Genomic DNA, 21,436 nt, shown 5'->3' on the forward strand with positions numbered 1-21,436 from the left:
GCCAAAAAAAAAAGAAAAACACCATCAAAATAATCACCTTCATTTTATGAAGGTGATTATTAGTAAGTGTTTGAGTTACATTGTCACCATTAGTGTGCATTGTCCATTCTAGTTTATGCACCAGTTTAGTCCTCATTCTTCAGGAGCAAACCTTTGTCGTCTGTCGTGTTGTGTGAGGCTGGGACTAGTGCCCATTTTCCATTTTCTAACAATAGTTGCACAAGAAAGAGGCAGGAAGTGGAAGACATGCGCTAAGGGTAGTGAGGTTGGGAATCGAACCTGGAACAGCCGCTACGAGGACTATCACTTCTACGGGGCAGCCGCTGTACCCACTGCGCCACGCAAAGCCCCATCTCTCTTCTTGGTGATGACATCTACATTATCCTGTGTCAGTGAGTCTATGTATACGTTCATTTCCACTAACAAGCAGAGTAAATGTCATCATGTCTGATGCGCGGGAGTGTGTGTGTGGAGTGGCGGGTTGTGTGTGTGTTTGAGGGTTGGCAGTAGATTAGCCAGGTTGGGATGATTGGGTTGAGGATTAGATGGATTCAGGAACAGACACGTCTGTTTACTCCTCAAAGGCGACCTATAATAGGCTGATTGGCAAGGCTGATTACACACAGCACACAGAAGCAAGCACTCACATTCAAAACCTTGCATGATCATTAGGTCGTTGCCTTGTACCCAGCATCTCCTTTCCTAAATTTAGATGTAAAGTCTGCCTCCCCCTTCATCTCAGACACACTTCCCATTAGAATGGAGAGAACTTGCAATCAGAGACAGTGTAACCAAACCCAGCACAGGCAGGTAAGGGGAGCCGCAGTCAGGCAAGTACCCCAAAGGCAGATGGAGTGCTCTGGTTACCCGGCGCTGTGGGAGCATACATGAGCATTGTCTCTACTCACTTCTATTTATGTGCAGGAGAAAGAGGTGAAGAGCAGAGCTCCAAATGAGGTGAAGAAAAAGAGAAAGGCAGTATTAGATACCTTGCAGGTTTGAGAAAGGCAGAGAGGGAAAAGAAGAGGATGGGAAGAAAAATCGTAAGGGAGCGGCTTAAGATTACAAAGAAGAGCATCGTTCATAGCTGGCTTGAGTTGTGATAGACAGATTATGCTTTTAGACGATTGAAGCGGTCCTCCAGTTTTCTAGGGCCTCTGAGGATGTTCTCCATCCCTGCTTAAACTTGCTTTTCACAATCTAGAAATCTGAACTCCACAGAAACGTAAAGCAAAGTGTAAAGCCAGTTGATATGATTGATCCATAGGCAAAGAACCCAAAGGGGGAAACAGACAACACCCAAGAGAAGTCAAGTCTTGGAGAACCATATGATTGAGCCTTCGGGGTAAATAACAAGTCATGCAAGAACAGGGGTGAAGCTGTTCAGCTGGAGAGACGAGGGAAAAAGGGATATAGGCTTCACAAGGCGAGCTAAGCAGTCCAGAGCAAAATTAGTCCACAGAGAAAGAGGGGCTGACACTGGACAGAAGAGAGATCAAGGCTGACTCAAGTCTCTGCTGCCTCTAACCTGATTAGGGAGAACAGGAGTGGTGGAGGAGCTGAGTTCGGAGACCCGATCAGCAGAAAGTACAAGCCAGCAAGAAAAGAAGAAAAAGGAGAAGGAATTACAAGAGGGAGCCTGACGAAAGAAGCCTTTTAAATCTGGGAGCTGGAATTGGAGCCGCAGGAACTGCAGAGGGGAAGCCACAAAACCGCAGTAAGTAAATTAGGAGGCTGCGGCTGGAAAAATGTATAATGAAGTCCTGGGCGGGGGAAAGAATTTGTGGTTTTCGGAGTGCTTTATGTACTGCACCTTAATGAATTGATTTCCTGCTTTTACAGCGTTTGCATTTCACCATTCAATTTGATGCTTCTCTATTCTTCACAGCTTAAAAACCTCTCCTCTTTCTTTAGTCTAATCAAACTATTTCTTCTGTATCTCCTGTCTCCAGATTTTAATTTCTTATTTCTCACTCCCAACTCTTGTCACGTGTCCTTCCTTACTCTCTGGACTTAACATACCCAAAGGTGAAGATGCCTGCTAACGGAAACCATCCCTTGAAGTTACAGTTTGGTCTTATCAATCACGAGGGTCGTTACCTCACTGCAGAAAACTTTGGTTTCAAGGTAAACAATGCAAGCTAATGAAACTGTTTTGGTGGTAGTCAACCTTAGACATAATGTATTAAAAGGACACCTTTTTTGTTTCTCAGCTGAATGCGTCAGCTCCAAGTCTAAAGAAGAAACAGATATGGACTCTAGAGCAAGACTCCCAGGAGACCCAAGTTGTGTATTTACGTAGTCATCTGGGACGCTACTTGGCTTCTGACAAGGATGGTAAAGTCACCTGTGAGGCAGATGGCCATAACTCCGACTGCCGCTTCCTCATCGTACCGCAGTCAGACGGCCGCTGGGCCCTCCAGTCTGAGCAATACCTCCGCTTCTTCGGTGGCTCTCGGGACTACCTGTCTTGCTTCGCTCAGATAATCACAGATGCCGAGCTTTGGGCAATGCACCTGGCTCTGCATCCGCAAGCTAACCTGCTGTCTGTCGCCCGTAAGCGCTATGCCCACCTCTCCACGGAGGACGGAGAAATCGCCGTGGACAGGAACATTCCATGGGGTGTTGAGGCACTCCTGACTCTCGTCTACCTGGATGGAAAGTACTGCTTAAAGACCTGCGACAGCCGCTTCCTGAGCAGCGATGGGAAGCTGCTGACAGAGAATGGGAGGGCCACAGCATACACACTGGAGCTGAAGTGTGGGAAGCTTGCCTTTAAAGACTGTGAGGGAAAGTATTTGTCTCCCATGGGCCCCACAGGGACCCTGAGGTCAGGACGATGCTCCAAGCCAGGCAAAGATGAACTGTTTGACTTGGAGGAGAGCCACCCTCAAGTGGTTTTGATAGCAGCTAATGGCCGTTATGTCTCCAACAGACAAGGTAAGAAAACACAGATCCATCTTTAAAATAGTTTCCTCTCTAAAATCCTAAGAGTCATTGAATTTCTGCTCCAAAGTCATCTTGCTTGTCTTCCAAAAACATTGCACAGACTCCCAACAAGCTGATTGAATGAACAAAGACTGACCTTCAGTGTTATTGCTGATGGTCACACAAGCCTTTGCTGACACATGCTGACCTGCTTACATTCATAATGAAGCAGAAACTGATGATTGGTAAGGGGTGCATAATGCACTTTGCGCTTATCGTGCATAAGTTACAGTGAACAGATGCATCTGTCCATTAAAATAAAACAGAGAAGACTGATTCACTTTGTGAGTGTGGGCCTCATGAAAAGCCCCAGAGGGCAACAGTGGATTTTGGAATGGGACTTTGTATATGAGACAAAGTAATCACCCCAAGCCCACTGGCTTCACCAACTCCCAACCAACACTGGCATTAACTGAGAAGGAGTCCATATGGATGATGTTTGCACAACTCTTTTATTTCAATGATATTGACGGGTTTTCCAGCATGACTCATCTTTTCAAGTTCACACCTCAGCATCTCTGTTCAAGTTAAGTCCAGGCTTTGCTGATGTCAATCCAAATTTTTCACTTAAATATTGATGAGCAACTTGACAAGCAACTCTTTAAATTAAGGATGGGGGAACTTTCTCCTTCAAGATTTCATTGTAACAAGCAAAATTTATGGCTCCATGAATTATAACAAGTTGTCTAGATTGTGAAGCAGCAACTCAGCCTAATACCATCACACTACCACCACCACCTTGTTTGGCTGTTAGTGTGATGTTCTTTCTCTGACATACTTTGTTAGTTTTATGCCAGATGTAGGAAATTCATACCTTACAACGCATTTCCATTTTGTCTTGGCAGTCCACTGAAAATTGTCCCAAAACTCTTGGACATTATCAAGATGTTTTGTGGCTAATCTGTGATGGATTAGTGTTGACCAAATTCCTTTTGGTCAACACTGATTCTTGTGTTGGGGTGCAGTGGTTTTCTTTTTTACATATTTGTTAAAACTGTCACTATGTCGAGACACCATGGTCGAGACAGATAATCTGTGAAAGATTATCTTTTAATCAAATTAATTACAGTTCATTTGTAATTTAAGCAACTGAGATTTTGTCATAAAATGGCCTCAACATAATAAATACATATGTTAATTGTTTTACATCTCTGCTATATCATATGCTTAAAATAAATTTTGTGTTTGTCCCGGCTCATTGAGCTCTATGCTCTCAGTGATGCAGCTGCCTGTGCCTGTGTTGTTATTGAATTATGTCTTTACTCTTCAGTCTTGTGATATGGGAACTTCAGGTGTTATTTGATCTCTGTGTTAGGCATGACATCACCTCATTGTGCTGATGGACTCCTCATTGACCCCAAAGTAGTTTCCTCTCAAAACCAAGGTTGAATTTCTTTGATCAGTGTAAAAACCAGAGCAGTTCTAAATTAGAGTGTCACGTTTCATCTAGTTGAGTTGCCACAGAGTGACTTGCATAGAGTTTCAGTCGCCATGGTCAAAGGGTCCATTGGTCTGATTTCAGAATGGATTTGGAGGTAGATTAGCATAGACCAATGGCGGTTGTCAGCACATTAGATCATGTCAGCCATCACCAGGCAGATTCTAGTCTGCAGGCTCAAGTTGCTACAACCCTGGATGTTGTAACCGACTATCTCCTTACTCATTGTTCCTGGTTAGCAATGTCCGCTCCGAGCAAGACCTAAATTGCTGGAAGTACTGTAAACTGATTACCATTTGGTTTCATATAAAACAAACATTTGGGCTATGTACATTTATGCATGCTGATTATTTTTAACTACATGCTGCTCCTCATCCTGTTTTTTTGTTTGTTTTTTTTTTACTCTTTTAGCACTCTATGCACAAACAAAAGCCTCATATTTTTTTCTGCAGCACTCGCCCACTCACAATCATGCTATCCTGCTGAGACGAGTGGTGAGTTGTTTTGAATTATGGATGAAGTTGGCCCCTGTTCCTGGAGGGCAAGGGGAGGTGGGGGGTGGGAGGGGAATCTGCTTTCAGAAACCCAAGCTGCCTCTTACCCGCAGCCAAAGCTTCCACCCCATGAGTCCGGCTTTAACCCGCTAATCTAACCTGCAAACAGTAAGGCTGATGGGCTTATGTGGATTTTATTATATATTAAGAACTAAATGTGTTTAATGTGATTTATACACATTATACGCATTTGGAGGGCAGTGCATGATACACATTTAGTCCAAGTTATGGTCAAAATTCCTGTGTTAGTCCAAGAGGTTTGTATCCAGCTTTAGCTAGTTTAGCGGCAAAGCTAACACTAATGTTTGCTTCTTAAAGAGGCAGTACTGCATAAAATCAGCTTTTCTGAACTTTAAAAGATAATATAATGTTATGCCTTCATCAAAAACATACTTGGAATGTTACCTTGATTATTCCATGAATGTTTGAGAAATTCTTCAATTTCCCAGCTGTATAAAACACCTGGGTGGACGGAGCACCACCTTCAAGCCGTAGCTCCCCCTTCGAGACGCAACTCCAAGAAGGAGCTGCAGCTTCTGAGCTTCCGCCTCACAGAGCAGCAGTCCTCCATTCAGCTCCTTCAGACTAGCCAGCAGCAATTAACAAACATCTTATGGAACTGTACACCTGCTGAGATCTTTGTAAGAGCGTTGGTAAAAACATTGTAAGAGGGTTAAGAAAGGAGCCATCTTGTGATAACTTCCTGAAGGTGGAGTTTCAAGAAAGGAGTTTTTAAAGGGACAGAGGTCAATTTTCAAGGCTCTAAGTTACAAAGTCAAATTTCTTATAAGTCATATTTGATAAATATTGCATTTTTATAACAATTGAAGATAACATAGCTACTTGATTGTGCTACAAAATGGCACGATGTGACTGGAAAACACATACTGCTACTTTAACTGAGACAGAAGTTGCCAATGAATCACACATCTTAGCTGTGGTTGGAAGAGGTTCACACCACAACAGAAATTACTTTTAAAAACATTGGTAAATCCATAAAAGTTGATTGAAAATATGTTTCTGGATTTGGACATTTTTAATTTTGCAGCATGCACCCTGGATAGATTATGAAACTTTTGTGCTTTAATTAATGAGTAAAACAGAAATTGTAAATAAATTATATAGCCTTCTCTTGGCTCTTGTTGGTTGTTTTTTGTTGGGAGTGAAGCATTTCTTCAGATGGCGATAGTAGCTCAGTGACAAGGTGGAGGAGATCGATCTGTTAACAGATTAACTGTCTCATACATGGTGGCAGTTTTAGCAAATACATAACATCATATTTTTGTGAACGTGACATACTATAGTATACAAGTATAAAAGATTGTATGCAGTGTTTGCAACGTTTAGTCTCATGATTTTTCATTGGCCAGTCACAACTTTCCTGCTAAAATTTTTCACAAGAGTCAATGTAAAAATTACTGAAGCCAAGAAACAAGCTCTGTATTTTCCAAAACGACAGACTTTCTCCATCCATGCACAAAGCCTCGGACAAAATGTGTTGGAAAAAGTACAAAAATAAACAAAGGAAAGTGTAGTCGTGATGGATGAAAAGCTGGGAGCTCATGGATAATAAGGGATGCAGGGATAGTGGCATCGGCTTACTATTAATAATTGATGTCAGAGCCGACTATCGTTGATGGATTAGTTAGGTCTGCCCCACTTCCAGACTTGTAGGTAGGACAACCTGAGGAAGGGGAGCTAGATCTAGGCTTCGATCAGAAATAAGATACTAGAACTTGTGTGTGATTCAGGAGTGCACTGATCCATTTATTTCTCTCCTACTTTGCTTTTTCTTGACCATCAAGTGTGTCAGAGATGCTCATCAACAAGACCGTCAATAAATAATCATGCCAGCTCGGATTAGAGCACATCCAATCTCCCTTCCCCCTTTTTCTGGCTTTCTTCTTCCTTCTTCCTCCACCTTTCCTTCCACTGTCGGCTCTTGTCTCATCTGTCAGACAGCAACTATAAGGTCCCAGCTGAGCTCTGTCTGAAGATCATTTCTGGGTTGAATTAGTGTGAAATAGACACACGGAATAGGTAGACTAAGCATGACATTGAGCTGGGATGAGAGAGAATGGGAGTGATAGGCCCCCAGGCGTCGCTACGGAGTGGAAGAGCTTAAATTTATGCTTCAGATGCACTTAAGATCAATGATAATTTAACCAGCTGTACAACCTAATGATACCTAGTTTATCAAGTGTGAATAAGCTGTGATTAAACCATCCCAGCAGCTCAGTGAGCGTGACATCTCTGTCGCGTATCATACCCTCTCCTCGCCGGTTTATCTCCGCGGTCGCTTTTCAAATGCCCCAAAAGAATATTTCAAACAAATTGGATTAACACTGTCACGAACGAGCCGCTGAAGGCTGAGCACCTAGTTTAGAGATTTCATACTGACAAAAGTCGTCTGCAGCTCTTTTGTCTTTATATTTCGCTTGAAAGAAGTCAGACTTTTCCTTTCACCTGTTAAAGTGCTCTTCAGCTCACCGGGATTTAGAATATTGCTTTTACTCATTTGGGTTTAATAATAATCAAACAGCTCTGCCATGTTGTTTGATTAAAAACAAGCGAGAGGCTAATCTGGAACAATAGGGACAAGAACAAGAACACAATTCTCACTGGCCAGGACATTCCACACTTCACAGGAACTATTGGGAAATCCTCACAGGTCAGCCCTACTGCACGGTTTGTGTAATAATGGCTGCACACCAAATAGGGAACGAGTTCTGATCAAGTGTCAAGAACAAACTGCAAGAACTCCCAACCTAGAGATGCAAGACAATTTAAAGGGACAGTATTAAGTGTTTTTCAGTCATATAGTGCCAATTTATAACACAATCAAGTAGCTATGTTACCTTCAGTTGTTTTAAAAATGCTATGTAAACTAAATATGGCTTAAAAGAAAATTTACTTTCATTTTTAACACCTTAAAATTGGGCCTCTGTCTCTTTAAAATCTCCTGCTCTTTCTGAAACTCTGCCTTTGGGAAGTCGTCACAACATGGCTTCTCTATTAACCCTTTCACAATGTTTTTACCAACGTTTGACTGACAAGTAGCTTTCATAATGCTAATTGCTGGCTAGTCTGAAGGAGCTGAGTGGGGAAGGGGTGTTCTGTGTTCTATGAGGTGGAAACTCAGAAACTGCAGCTCAGAGGACAAAATGTCTGAAGACAACGCTACGCCCACCAAAGCATTTTGCAAAGTTGAATGGTTGCCTGGAGATTAAAGAATTTCTCAAACATGCTAGAAAAGGATCAAGGCAACACTCCAGTGTTTATTTATGGTATAACATTATAACATCATCTTAGCCTCAAAAAAGTGGATTTTACATAATACTGCCCTTTTAAGAATGAATTCTGAAAGCACAGTGCAGAGTTATTGTTGCGTATTTTTTAAATTTTACAGCACAGCTAGCTGCTACGACAAATCAGAACAGTAGTACTATCAAACTTTCATGAGTTATTGTTTCAAATGTCAAATGTACTTGTCACTTTTTGACATACAAAAATATTATGATGATGTCTAAAACATAAAACTGATGACAGAAGTTAATTCAGTTGATTATCCACATATTACAGTCATGTTTCACATTTGTTTTGGTTTTAATTCCCATTTCAGCCAGTTGTATTTCAGCCTACTGCAATACAACAGATTTATAATGTATATAGTAGAAAGTAAAGCAAAGCACAAAGTAGGAAAGGCTAAACCAGTTTTGACAAAATCTTACAATATGCAAGCTGGCTCTTTGGAACGGCTTTCTGGTAAAACTTTGTTAGAAAGACAGATTGAGGAGTGACTGGTAGGGTAAGTATCAGGGATTCCATAATCAAGAAGAGAAGTTTCACCCAGCAGGTTTTCCTGGAAGTTCACCTCAGAGACTCGGACCTCGTTTATCTCGGAGATGTAGCTGACAAGAAAAGTGAAGTGTCTGTTTACAGGGGATTGTTACGCCCACAGGACCTTGATGAGGTGAACTCTATAGCCTTGGAACAGGGGAAAGTGATGTCACAGAATGTGGTAACTCTGGTAGCGAAGGGGGAAAATGTCAAGCATTAGTCTGAAAAAAATTTAAATTTTTATTTTATTTTATGTTATTTTAATACAAACAAGCTGAATAGATCATCAAAGCACAGCTAGCTGCTGCTGGAATTTAGAAAAGAAACAGTTCCAACCCAGATGTTTTCATTACATTCTGCTATATAACAACATTGTGTTGGATAATCACTGCAGCGAGGGACTTTTTCTCATAGTCAGCATGTTAAGCTCATTAGTTGTTTTTATTGCTCTCTAAATGAAGACTGGTTTCCGATATTGAAGATTTATAGCGTTCACAGACAAAGGCCATCCAAAGCAAAGGCTCTTATGCAGTCAGTGTTCACTGACGAGATGTGGCAATTTCACAACTGTTTAAATTCATTAAAGTTTTTCTTCCATCAAAAGTGTTTTCAAGTTTGAATAATTTTCAAATTTCCGATTTTTGATTATGCTTTTATTCTGATTTCATGTTGCCTTTTTCTATCTTCAGTATCATTGTGTTTCCATGATTTCATGATATTTTGTGGCTCGGTTTTGAATTAATCTTGTATTGTTTCCTAATCCTCGGGGTTGAGCTGACCACTGCTGTGCAGCACTTTGGTGGAGCTCCTGCTGGTTTTAAACTGTTCTAGAAATAAAGAATTTAAACTTTTCCTAACTTCAAATTCTTTTGAAGGTAAGCTCAAGCAACTGACTGCAAATTATTATTTTTTTATGTGTGTGACATCATCTCCTTAATATTTGATCAGCTGTAGTTTTATTGCTGTATGGTTTAGGATTGGTTGCTACGTTTGGTCCATGCAATCCACCACTCATTTTCTGTTTTTGTCTTTATTCCTTTTTTTTTTATTTTGTTTGAAAAGGAAGGAGCGGGGACTGCTCTAAAGCTGATTATATCTGAGCCCCGCTGTGAAGGAAGCAGACAGCCGGAGCTCCGGGCGGGGTAATGGTTCAGGACAGGGCTTTAGGGTGCCAGGGGTATGGAGGGAGACGATGGGGGAGGGGAAGGGAACAGGTACGGCTAACAAGAACAGGAAGAGATAAGAGGCACGGAGATTAACGTTGTTAAAGGATTAAGAAAATGTTTGGGGGATATTTTGAGATGCATCTAATTAAGGATTTGGCCCTCTGCAATCTGGTGGTGCGGCAAGCGTTTATCCCAACCGAAGCAACAACCTGTTTGAGACGTTGGTTATCTTTACGGCGAAAACAGAAAAACATGTGAAACGCAGTTTGAAATGTTAAAGTGTAACCGTTAGAGCTGGGAGAAGAGCAGGTTTGATCGTAAAGCTTCATGTTTCCTCCCTCACCAGGATGTCACACCATGGATGGAAGTGTCAGCGTTTGTTTGTCGGAAACATCTGTGTTTATCTTCGATGCATAAGCAACGGAAAGGCAAAAAATAATTGCGTTCCAAGAGATTTGCTGAAAAATATTTCTAAGGTGTGACTTTTTGTCAGGTGTAAACGACGGAGGGACCGCTGTTTGCAATTGCTGCTACGCACTAACAAGAAACCTGCATTAAATCAGGCTTGTTTTTCCTGCATTGACTCTTTTATTGTATTTACTTTCCAGGTTTTTAATATTACCTCAGAAGTAACTAATCTTTTTTCTTCACAATTGATTCTGAAACTGAAAGTACCGACCCGCTTAGGTTCTGTTCTGCTTCAGACCTGAGGTTCAGTCCAAAACCTAAAGCCGGACTCGTTGTGTTTGTTTCTGTAAAGTTATTATTTTCTCATAATTCTTTCCCTGAACACCTTTTGCACATTTCTATAATCCTTATTCCCAGTTGCAACTTTGGATGACCTCAGAGAGCATGACCTCAGAGAGCATGACCTCAGAGAGCATGACCTCAGAGAGCATGACCTCAGAGAGCATGACCCCTTTTCGGTTGCTTCTGTCCAACCAGAGCTAAGCTAGCATATTTGGAGTTTCTGTTTATATATGAGCTTGTTTGTTTAAAATGTGACTCTTGTAAAGTTCAAGAACATCAACGACAGGTTTTCTGTGGGGTTAAAATCCCCAAGCTCATTCCAAAAAGACAAAAATCAATCAATCAAATAAAGCTATAAATAAAAGCTGAATTTGGGTTGTAGACAATGAGAAGTGAATGAGTCTCTCTTCATTGAATTGTGAGTTGGATTTTGGAAAGTAGAGCACCTGAGATGAGTACTTGGAGGTTTTAAGTTATAAGATAGCTTCTTTTTGCTAATTGTTATGTTGCTAACTACTGATGGTACCAATAAGGCATTTCTCTCCATTTTGTATTCAAGGGACATGTTGAAAAACAGAAGTTGTACCGAACTATCTGTCTCTGTTTATAAAACATAAACAGATTTATTAGCATCTGTTTTCAGATGCTAATAAATACTTTGCACCTGCACAACTTTCCCCCATTTCCTGATAGAGTTAACTGCGTCACGCGTCTTCCCTCCCAGGAGTTAGCCTCGCCGCTAAGCAAGAAGACGAAACTGACACGGAGACGTTTCAGATGGAGATCGACAGGGAGACCAAGATGTGCACCTTCCGGACCAGCCAAGGGTTCTACTGGGCCCTGGTGGCTCACGGCGGCGTCCAGAGCACCGCCACACAAGTGTGAGTGAACGGCGGCGTGAGGCGTTCAAATGACGCAACCCGCGTAGGTTTTTTAGGACACTATTACTAGAGGTGTGAGAGAGGGCGGGAAACACTGCATGGTTTCTGAGCAATGAATTATTATTTCTTATGTTGGGGAATTATTTTTACCTTATGCAATGATTGATAATGAATCACTCATTATGAAAGCATCGGTCATATTAGTGAATTTCCACCGTGAATTTCGGTACATCAGAAATCTTGAGGGGAAATAAGTGTGAACTTTGGGAGAAAAAAAAAACACCGATATTTTTAGATTAATCGCAAAAATTTTCTAGTAAAAACTTGTGGAGCTCAGAAATGTCCTTCCGCCCCAACCCCCCATTACATTTCTGTGATTAATCCCACCGTTTCTGAGTTTTTCTAGCAGCCTCCTTTTTCTCAGTCTATAGTGACCCTAATATGTTGTCATATATAACTTTTTTTACTATGAGAAATAATTAGAGGCATTTCTTTTTGCCCACAGATCTGCAAACACCATGTTTTCAGTGGAATGGCTCAGCCACAAGGTGGCGATAAAAGCGAGCAACGGCAAATACATCTGCACCAAGAAGAATGGCCAGTTACTGGCAGTCAGTGACTCCATAGGTGACCTTTCCTCTCTTTCCTGCGGCTCTCTCTCCTCTAACCCTCGTTGAGCCGACTTGTTTTGTTTTTCTCCTCCAGGTGAGGACGAGCAGCTCACTCTGAAACTGATCAACCGGCCCATGCTGATCCTGAGAGGGGACAACGGCTTCATCTGCCACCACAGGAACTCCAACACGCTGGACGCCAGCAGATCAGTCTACGACATCTTCACCCTGCAGTACAGCAGCGGAGCCTATCACATTAAAGGTCAAGTCCAGTTTATTACTATAGCGCATTCAGCAACAAGGCAGTGCAAAGTGCTTTACTTTGTAAAGACAGGTTACTCATTGATTATGGAACAAGCAAAAAACATTCAATTTTGCGCACTTATTGCCAGTCAGAAGTGTCTCTGAACAGGTTGTGGTTTCAACCTGCATTTATAGGAACTCTGTGTTTCAGTTGTTTTTGCAGTTTTCTGGAAGTCTTAAAAACTGAATGTTGCAAATCTCCCCCACTCAGCTCCTTCAGACTAGCCGGCAGCAATTAGCAAACATCTAGCATTTTAATAATAAATGAAGGTAACATTGTTTCTCAACGGTTCTACAAAATGGCACCCTGTGCCTGGAAAACACAGGGCACTGGCCCTTTAAGCTCCCACGCAGCAGGTCTGCCCCTCACTGGTTCCTCTGTGCCGTTGCAGGTGTGGACGGGCGGTTCTGGTACGTGAACAGCGGCGGGCTGGTGTGTGCGGACGGCGAGGCTCCGGAGGATTTCACCCTGGAGCTCCAGGAGCGCGGCCGCCTCGCCATCAGAGGGAAAAACGGAAAATACCTACGCGGAGACCAGGGAGGCACGCTGAAGGGAGACGGACTGAGCCTCAGCAGCTCCGCTCTGTGGGAGTTCTAGGGCGAATCAACAGTTCTGCCAGGCTTGGAGATTCACTGAGGAGAGAAGTCTCTAAAGTTCCCTGGTGCTGATGAAGGGGATGGGTGTTCAGCTGGAGAAGAGACTATGCAGTATAATCAGCCAACAGAAGTATTTTCAACATCTGTAGCCTCAAAATTAGCCTGAATAAACATTAGTTTGGTGTTTTTCTTTTAGATTGTTTTCCAGTAGATAACTGATGCAAGCAGAAATTTCATGTCTGAAACTGTAGAAATTAAAGGCATTCAGTGATAAGTGGAAATGTTCTCTTCTTAATGCCATTAAATTCGCACACCGACAGACGAAGAAGTTTGTCATGGGTACAAAATAAACCTCAAACTAACTTAGGGATTAAGTAATGTATTTCAGGCTGGTGTGATCATTACAAACTCCAGTGTTTTTTCAGAACAAGAATCTATGAATGGAAGAGCTCAAAGTTTCAAAAAACTGCTGTGAGAAAGCCCACTTATTGCATCCAGCTGCAAGCTTCAGGGAGAAAGCTGAATATTTTATCTCAATACTTAGTGGAAATGGTAGTTCCCCTGTAAATCGGTTTGCTTCCTGGCAAAGAACCAGCTTTTAAATCCAGTTCATCCATTTTTGATAAGGCTGAGGTTTGGGTCATATTAATAACCTTCACTGAACATTCCACATGTGTTTATAGGCTTTTATTTTACTGTGAAGTTAAAAGAATTTGAGGTGGTCATCCTTTATCATACCACTCAACTTCTGATCTGGTTAGAGAAAGTCCAGGACAATTTTATGATTGCAGTTTAAAATGCATCACTGGCCACATTTCCATTACAAATGCTCGCAAAACTTTGTAAATTAGACAGGATTTATTCCTTTGTCTCTCTTCACAACATACAACTAAGGAAGAGAGTTTGATCACAAAGTCCCACAAAACTCAACCGACTTTTAAAATGTAGCAAAAACAATTTAAACTAGAAGACTGTAAATGAGTCGTGCTGAAAACCCTGAAAGTGGAGTTCATAAAAATGTATTTCATCGAGAATGCTTTACAAAACCATTCAAAGCTTTTTCCAGTTTTTTTTATTTTATTTATCTTAAACAGTTTATATGAAACCCCAACAGAAAGTATGACATAACTGTAAAGATGAAGAAAAAATAAGCTTTGGATTTTTATGCTTTATTTTTACCAAATCCTCTGTGGGATTCAGATTCAGCTTCCTTTACTCTGACACCCCTAAATAAAATCAGTGGATAAGGAAAACCTGCTGAAGGCTGCAGAGGAGATGAGACTGGTGGAGGTTCACCTTCCAATATGCCGACCAGACATTCACCCAGAGATGGAACGATCAAAGCATATTCAGGTGTTGGAATGGCCTAGTCAAAGACCAGACTTAAATCAGTTTGCCAAGACTTGGAAATCTGACTTTTTAGCAAGAAAAAGGAGAAAAGTTTCCATCTCTAGGTGTAAAAACTGGAAGAAAAATACAAAGGCACACTACACTTTTCAGTCTTTTCTTAATAATAATAATAATAATAATAAAAACAGAAATCAGCTTCTCATTTTTCTTCCAGATTTATGCTTCACTTTGTGTCGATATGACACCTAAAATCCAATAAAATATATGGTTCTAAAAGTCAAAGCAGTTCAAAGGGTAGGAATACTTTGTGATCCGAACTTTACAACCAGGCCCCGAATCCTCTGCTGTCTGAGAGGAACTGCAACATGAGAAGATAATTAGACAGTTTCGTCACCATCCTCATCCTCAGGTCGGAGAAGGCAGCGCGGGGTCGAAGGTCGGCTGAGTGGGTGTCAGAGCATGAGCAGAGGGCCGTCTCTGAGCTGCTGGTAAACACGCAGGAGGAGCGTCTGCATCTGCCCAGAGGACACGCCCACACTGCTGGCCTCCCAGACCTGACCTCGCTCCACCTGACGGCACAGGAGAGAGAGAGAGAGGAGCCATGCCATTGGTCGCTTTCTGGTCATTTCAGGTTTCAGAGTCATACACATCTCTGGTGTTCTATAAATTCTCACAGGATTGAGAATAAAGCCTAACGTTACCTCAGCTTGCTGTAGCGCTAGCCGCAAATCTGCAATGGGAACTGTTCTGGAGGAACCGGCCTTCTGCAGCAGAGTCTGTGTGAGAGAACAGAGCCGTTTGTTCCAAACACACAAATAAGGTCCAAATTTGACAATGCAGGACAGCAAATAGGTTCAATCAGAGGTTCCTAAACGTGTCCATGCCAAGCCTTTACCTGATGACCCCCCCTGCAATCCACACAGTGCAACAAAATATGTAAAGAAACTCTGAAGTTAACTTCATTTTCTTTTAGAGATTTTGCTATGCTCTAGAAATATAATGATAAAAGTAAATCACATCTCATCATTTTTTTTTACTTTATTTAGGAAAAAAACTGTAATTTGTTTTGTTTTTCAATTGTTTCTGTCTATGTTAACATGTCACCTAAAAAAGTATTTTATTCATCGTTTCATAATTACTACATTCATGTAGCATACATGCTGCCTCGTTCCTTCTGATTTTAGTTGGCAATGCATTCTGTGGTTGAAAATATTGGAATAACATTATGACTTTATTAATCTGATGTTGCATATCTTATCCACCACTCCCGTCCTGTGGTCATAAAATACGTAATATTTTACACTAATCACATTAAATTGGATTGAATCTCCAAAGCTCTTGTGGCTTTTCTTGTCAGAAACGTTTCCATTTCTAGCCTGAGGACCAGCTTGATGAATTTGACTGGCAGCCAATCAGAAAGATGATCAGTTCAAATTCATTTTTTCTGAATTTCCTCTCTGTGAAACAATAAAGGTTGTTTCTATCTTCAATAGCTCCATCTTCAATAAGTTATTTTAAGATTAGCCACCGTCATAGCAAAGGTTGATGGGAATCCAAAATACTAAAACAGTCACACAGAATTAAGGATATTGGAACCAATCGATTGGTTAATCTCTAAATCCTTCATGAGAAAAAGTGAGAACAGGCAATTTTTCCACAAATAAATTGGAGTTACGTTCAACATAACACTGTATTAAAGTTTATAAAGAATAAGATTTTGTTAAGCACGAGCTGGAACACTTTCATCTGCTTCCTGTCGTCTCCTGAAGGTTGGAGACAACAGCTAAGCTTAAGGTCGTCTTTAACAAGTTCTCGAAAACTCTGACTGGCAGATTTTGATTCAAAATTTGAGAATAACCTGTAAGCTCCTCTGAGGTTACTGGTATGTTTAAGAGCGTAGGGAGTGTACCTGAATGCGACGCAGCACGGCGTGGTGCAGGCCGCACACGGCTGCAACTGACGAGCTCTTCACCTGAACCTCCATGGTGCCCTGGGGTTCCGTCTTCTCCTCCACGTTTACCTGCAGACCAGAAGACGGACGCTCAGGTTAAACCAGAAAACGCCTGTCGGAGTAACCGGGTCTCTCCAGTACAGGGTTCACCTCTTCAGCAGTCAGTTTGACTGCGGCGTTATTTGGTGCTCTGCCACAGATCACTGATCTGCTACCATCAGTCTTGATTCCTTTGCGCTCCGTCTTCACTCCACCACAGCCTTCAGACAACAGCCACTCAAGCAAAAAGACGCAGGGGCTCTCAGGGGTCAACCCCAGCGCGTCCCTCAGTAACTCTGATGACACACGGACTCTAGCAGAATACTCCTCCGGTCTGGACGCCTGGCCTCCTCCTCTGCACCGGAGCTGCCGTGAGCTTATAAAACCCTGGAGGAGATCAGCCTGGTTGCTGCTGGATCGGGCCGGAGCCGGCAGGTCGTCGAGCCGCAGGGCGTGCAGCCAGTCCACTGTCAGGGTGTTTAACGGCAAACTGAAACATGCCCTCTGCGAGTCCAGAGGGCCCGTCGCCTCCTCCTGTCCCAGAAACCTCCAGAGGGAGAACAGGAGAGAGCAGGTCACGGTGAAGGGGAAGGAGGCGTCGCCCTCCGCTGAGACCGGCAGGGACACCTCCACCGACTCCCCCGGGCTCAGACCACCAAACGGGAAGGTGTAGTTCACAGACGAGGCTTCTCTTCCTACTTCTAGAGGACAGGACAGAGGAAGGACAGCGATACTCAACGTCCAGCCCCGCTCCAGGACGAAAGGACTCAAGTTCTCCAGGATGCATGTCAGGTTCAGGGAGTCTCTCTGTAGCAGTCTGCTCCACCGTGCCAAACCATGACACCTGACTGGCTTCACGTCAGACTCTGACTCTGAACGGTTCGCCAGCAGGAAGCTGATGTTCATCACCTGATTCAGCTGCTTCAGGATCTGATTCTTAGATCTGATGATGGTTTTCAGCACTGAAGCTCTGAAGGAAAACAGATTGAAAGCACGTTAGGTTTGGGAAAGTTGGGTCACAAAATAAAATCCCTGAAGATACAATTTTAATATCAATAGAGGGATATTTAGTTGACAAACTTGGAAAGAGTTTCATTTTCATCCAGTAGCTACGTTTCCATTATAAATGTGTTCAAATCTTTGTCTATGTTTTGCTAAAAAACACAATTTCATGAGATATATTCATAATTCAGCCATGGTGCTAGCGCTCATTATCTATCAGCCAATCAGAAGACGTCGGCGCCTTGTACAGCTGTTGGAGTGACAAGCTCCCTCCTCCTTGGGAGCGGCTACATATGCAACAGAATTATAGTCGGCCATTTTACATTAGAGATGTGGATTCAACATGTTGGAATTACACACAACTTTTCATGAACTGTGATGCTGTGAGAGGAATGAGCCAGCTGCACATAGTCCAAACTCAAAAAAACAAAACCCCAAAAAAAGAAACATGATCCTCTTACTACTTCCTGTTGTCGTCTTTGTTATTTTTGTCAGTAGTACGTGATCAACATGGAAATGGAAACGCAGCTGGTTGAACTCATCTCTGGTTTTGCTCATGATTCTAAAACAAACGGACGTGCTTCGGTTGGCGCACCTTTCACAAACGTCCCCGATGGCAGACAGCATGTCCCCAACGCTGCGTCCAACCAGGGAGGACGGACGCTTGGACAAACTGTCCTCCTGTGTCCTAACAGGGAGACGGATGGACTGCAGCCGCCCTCTGACCGATAGGCTGAGCAGCTGAACTTCACCTGGGGGTGGAGGTCACACACTGTACTAAGCCACAACCTACAGAACGGTTCAAAGCTTAAATATGATTCAAGACTCTAAAGAACTGAAGATAAAGGCTTCCGAACCAGACAGTCACTTTATTAATGTAACAGAAGGGAGTGAATGATTGAAAAGCGGAATGGTATGATTCTCCAAGTTATTATAAATTAAAATTTATAACTAGTTTTGCAGGTTTATGAAGTGAAATTCTTTTGAATTCTTCAATGCAAAGAAGAACTAAAGCTCAGCAATGGTTAGATGGAGAACAAATGAGCTAAAGATGTAACTTTACCTGAAATGCACAAGATGAGACTAAATGAGACAAGGTACTAAGTTCACAATTACATGTCAAGATTTTAACATCATTTTCAAAATGTTCAAATTTTGATCAAATTGATGCTGCACAAAGGCCTTTCTGGATCTATTTTTATCAACTACACACTGTCTGCAGTATATTTACCATTGCCTACTTGATGTTGATACTTGAGACATATTATACTGCAACTTCATCAGGTCAACATAATAGCAACTGGTTATTGCTGATGACATAGGACAGCAACTAATGATTATTTTGACAATTTATGAGTTAATCAGGTAAAAAAGTTGACTTATTGTGAAGATTTAAACTTATTTTATACATTATTACGACACATTCAATGCTTCACTGGAAATGTGACAAAACATTTGGGGGGTGTAAATATTTTTGCATGTGAGGCATCATCCACTCACCTGCAGAGCTGCATGTCGGCTGGTGCAAAGCCGCGACTCCGCTCACGTTTAAACTGACGGGTGTGAGGACGGCAGCGGGGTTGGACCGGGACACCTCGTCCCCCTCGTCACCCCGTCTTCCTGCTGTCCCAGAAGAATTGTTCCACAGATCCACCGTTAGCAGGTCTGAGCCGGTGCTGTAGTAAACGCAGCTCTGACCCATACAGGCGCAGTCCACGGGACCTGGGACGCACCCCAGGGTAAACCTGGCGCCGCCGCCTCCCTCTGACCCAACCCTGCCAGCCCTGATCAGAACGGCTCTGCCTTGTTTGCCCAGAGCTATCAAGCACCCCGCACAACCTGCATCGGTTTCCATGACAGCAGATGCTCCAACAAACATGACCGGCTGCTCGAGGCTGTGGAGGGTCCGGAGCCTGGATCCCGGGATGCGCAGAGGGAGGAAGGACAGCCGTCCGTCTGGCAGGCCGCAGAGCACAACTGGCGATTTGGAGAGCGCCGCTTCTGCCCCAAAGAGGAGTCTGAAGAGGAGAGGCTGGAGGCGGAAGTGGGAACGAGGCAGACGAGGAGCTGAGGAGGCTGGCGACACGTCGCCGGGATACACACACACCAGCACACATCTGGATTCCGTGTCGCCTTGAACGGAAGGCGAGACCAGCGGCAGAGAGAAGGAGGCAAGCAGGTCACAGGGGTCGAACTGGGACGCCCGCTGGGTTTGATGCAGAGTCAGTGACCAGGACACGTCGGTCCGGCAAAGGGACAGGAGCACAGAACCAACAACCAGGAGGGACGACACTCTGTCGGCGATGGCAATGAGACACTCGGTAGAGATCTTCAACTCATTGGGACCAGAACCTGCATCATGGGAGGAACTTTGACCCCCAACAAATGAAAGGTCAAATCAGATTTACAGAGATGAGAAGTGCACTGACAGCAGTTTATAGCCGATAACCCATCCTCTAAATGCCAGAGGATTTACCCTGTGTAATATAAGCCTGGCAGGCGTTCAGGCTTTACATCCTACTGGTGGACTCCCTAGTGCCCCCTACCACAGCCTTAGCAGATTTTTGGGAGGAAGCCTTGATTGATCCGATTGTGGCCAATTCCAATTTCTTTTTGACTGAAAATTAGACTTCTGTGTGAACAATTTACAACTAACGATGACGCATGTCAATGACATAAAACCTGGATAAAATGACCATGATGGTTCAGACTGCTGGCACTTTGATAACTATCAGATACATATCCAAAATAGTTTATCATGTGGCTGAGATGAGATTTTTTGTGGGTGAAAAGATCAGATGAGTCATTCAGATGAGTTTTTGGTCAAAGATCAGAAAAAAAAAAACATATTTCATATCTCGAATCTCAAATCTCATAAACTATGAGTGAACACACTTTCTGCTACTGAGTGACAGGAAGTGATTTGTACCTGGGTACCAGCAGCTGGACGTTGACACAGTAAACTCCACTCCAGCATGCCACAAACAGGAGCTGCTCATCCTGGCTGACAACCAGATCCCTCACAACAGCAGGCATCTGAAGAACGGCCTGCAACACAACAACCAAACAGGAAGTAACAGGAAGGAATTGTGTGTCCATCAGCTGCAATGAAAACATCCATTACAATATTAAGTAAGACCAATAAAAACATACTTTTAATACATTATGGGAAAAGCTGACCAGGCAGCGGTCCAGCAGACAGAGGCCTAGTTAAAGCAGGCTGGTCTCTGTGCTGTGTTGATGAAAAGTTGACATACTTTTAAACATTTCTGCTTTTAAAATGTATTTTTATTGGTCTCGTGTAATATTTGAATTTTCTAAGAAAATTAATCGTGGATTTTCATTAGCATCGAAATGATCAAATGCTTAGTTCAACAGTTTGTGTGAAATGAACCCATATCGTACATGGAGGACTTTAGGAACTGAATTGCAGAAACATAAACTTTCCAGCTTGCATCTGTGAATTAATGACTTCAAACATGAACCTGCTTACCCTGAGTGTTTTCTCCTGCGCAGTGAAGACATAAACCTCCTCACCACCAGTGCAGATGAAAACATCAGTCCCAGTTCCACACTCCACCAGCGGTGTTCCAGATTTCCCTAAAAGGCCGAACTCAGCCCAAGACTCAGCAGCACACCGTCCTTCCATCACGACCGCGGAGTTTCATACTCGTTTCCTACATACCGACTTTAACAGCAGGGTCAGTGGCCAAGAGCTGCAAGTTAACTTTGTGACCAGCTGTTGACATGAGGAAGACGTCGGAAGTCCCGCGCCTCGTTGTTTCAACCAATGACAGTCATGAACTACATTACCCATGACTATTAGAGGGAAATGGTGTAAAAAAAGAAAAAGAGACCGAGGATTTTTCTTTTTTTGCTCTATCCTCTTGTTTTACAGACGTTAGGGTCTCTGGAGCGAGTAGGTTTAAAGTATTTCCATTAAGCAGAGAAACAATAAATGCAATT

General features: G+C 42.8%; 2 protein-coding genes across 3 annotated transcripts; one reads left to right on the forward strand and one right to left on the reverse strand.

Annotated features, from left to right (window-relative positions):
* The first annotated feature begins 956 nt into the window (after positions 1-956).
* Positions 957-13,409, forward strand: fscn2b (fascin actin-bundling protein 2b, retinal). Its single transcript, XM_055021225.1, has 7 exons — positions 957-1,717; positions 1,953-2,127; positions 2,214-2,940; positions 11,461-11,617; positions 12,123-12,244; positions 12,323-12,490; positions 12,924-13,409. Exons 2-7 carry the CDS (start codon positions 2,035-2,037, stop codon positions 13,127-13,129), a joined length of 1,473 nt encoding a protein of 490 aa, XP_054877200.1. The 5' UTR covers positions 957-1,717; positions 1,953-2,034; the 3' UTR covers positions 13,130-13,409.
* A 515-nt stretch (positions 13,410-13,924) lies between these two features.
* Positions 13,925-21,284, reverse strand: faap100 (FA core complex associated protein 100). Of its 2 annotated transcripts, none has more exons than XM_055021099.1 (8): positions 20,964-21,284; positions 20,400-20,518; positions 18,971-19,839; positions 18,066-18,222; positions 16,580-17,438; positions 16,388-16,498; positions 15,180-15,254; positions 13,925-15,047 (listed from the first exon to the last, which is right to left on the reverse strand). In XM_055021099.1, the coding sequence occupies exons 1-8, from the start codon at positions 21,117-21,119 to the stop codon at positions 14,931-14,933; spliced, it is 2,463 nt and encodes an 820-aa protein (XP_054877074.1). In that variant the 5' UTR covers positions 21,120-21,284; the 3' UTR covers positions 13,925-14,930. The 2 variants fall into 2 exon arrangements, with proteins under 2 accessions (XP_054877074.1, XP_054877075.1); XM_055021100.1 differs by having other exon boundaries at positions 18,971-19,822; positions 20,964-21,071.
* Between the last annotated feature and the right edge of the window lie 152 nt (positions 21,285-21,436).

Source organism: Poeciliopsis prolifica, unplaced genomic scaffold (genome assembly GCF_027474105.1).
Source record: "Poeciliopsis prolifica strain line A6 unplaced genomic scaffold, Auburn_PproV2 SCAFFOLD074, whole genome shotgun sequence".
Taxonomy (NCBI): Eukaryota; Metazoa; Chordata; class Actinopteri; order Cyprinodontiformes; family Poeciliidae; genus Poeciliopsis; species Poeciliopsis prolifica.

What these genes read in the sequence shown, in the direction of transcription:
- fscn2b (XM_055021225.1), top strand. Translation starts at nt 2,035, where the DNA reads ATGCCTGCTAACGGAAACCATCCCTTGAAGTTACAGTTTGGTCTTATC. An exon ending in CAGAAAACTTTGGTTTCAAG is followed by an intron (nt 2,128 to 2,213) that starts GTAAACAATGCA and finishes TTTGTTTCTCAG; the next exon opens with CTGAATGCGTCAGCTCCAAG. An exon ending in CAGAGCACCGCCACACAAGT is followed by an intron (nt 11,618 to 12,122) that starts GTGAGTGAACGG and finishes TTTTGCCCACAG; the next exon opens with ATCTGCAAACACCATGTTTT.
- faap100 (XM_055021099.1), bottom strand. Translation starts at nt 21,119, where the DNA reads ATGGAAGGACGGTGTGCTGCTGAGTCTTGGGCTGAGTTCGGCCTTTTA. An exon ending in ATCGGGGACGTTTGTGAAAG is followed by an intron (nt 17,439 to 18,065) that starts GTGCGCCAACCG and finishes GTTTTCCTTCAG; the next exon opens with AGCTTCAGTGCTGAAAACCA. An exon ending in TAGCGCTACAGCAAGCTGAG is followed by an intron (nt 15,048 to 15,179) that starts GTAACGTTAGGC and finishes CTGTGCCGTCAG; the next exon opens with GTGGAGCGAGGTCAGGTCTG.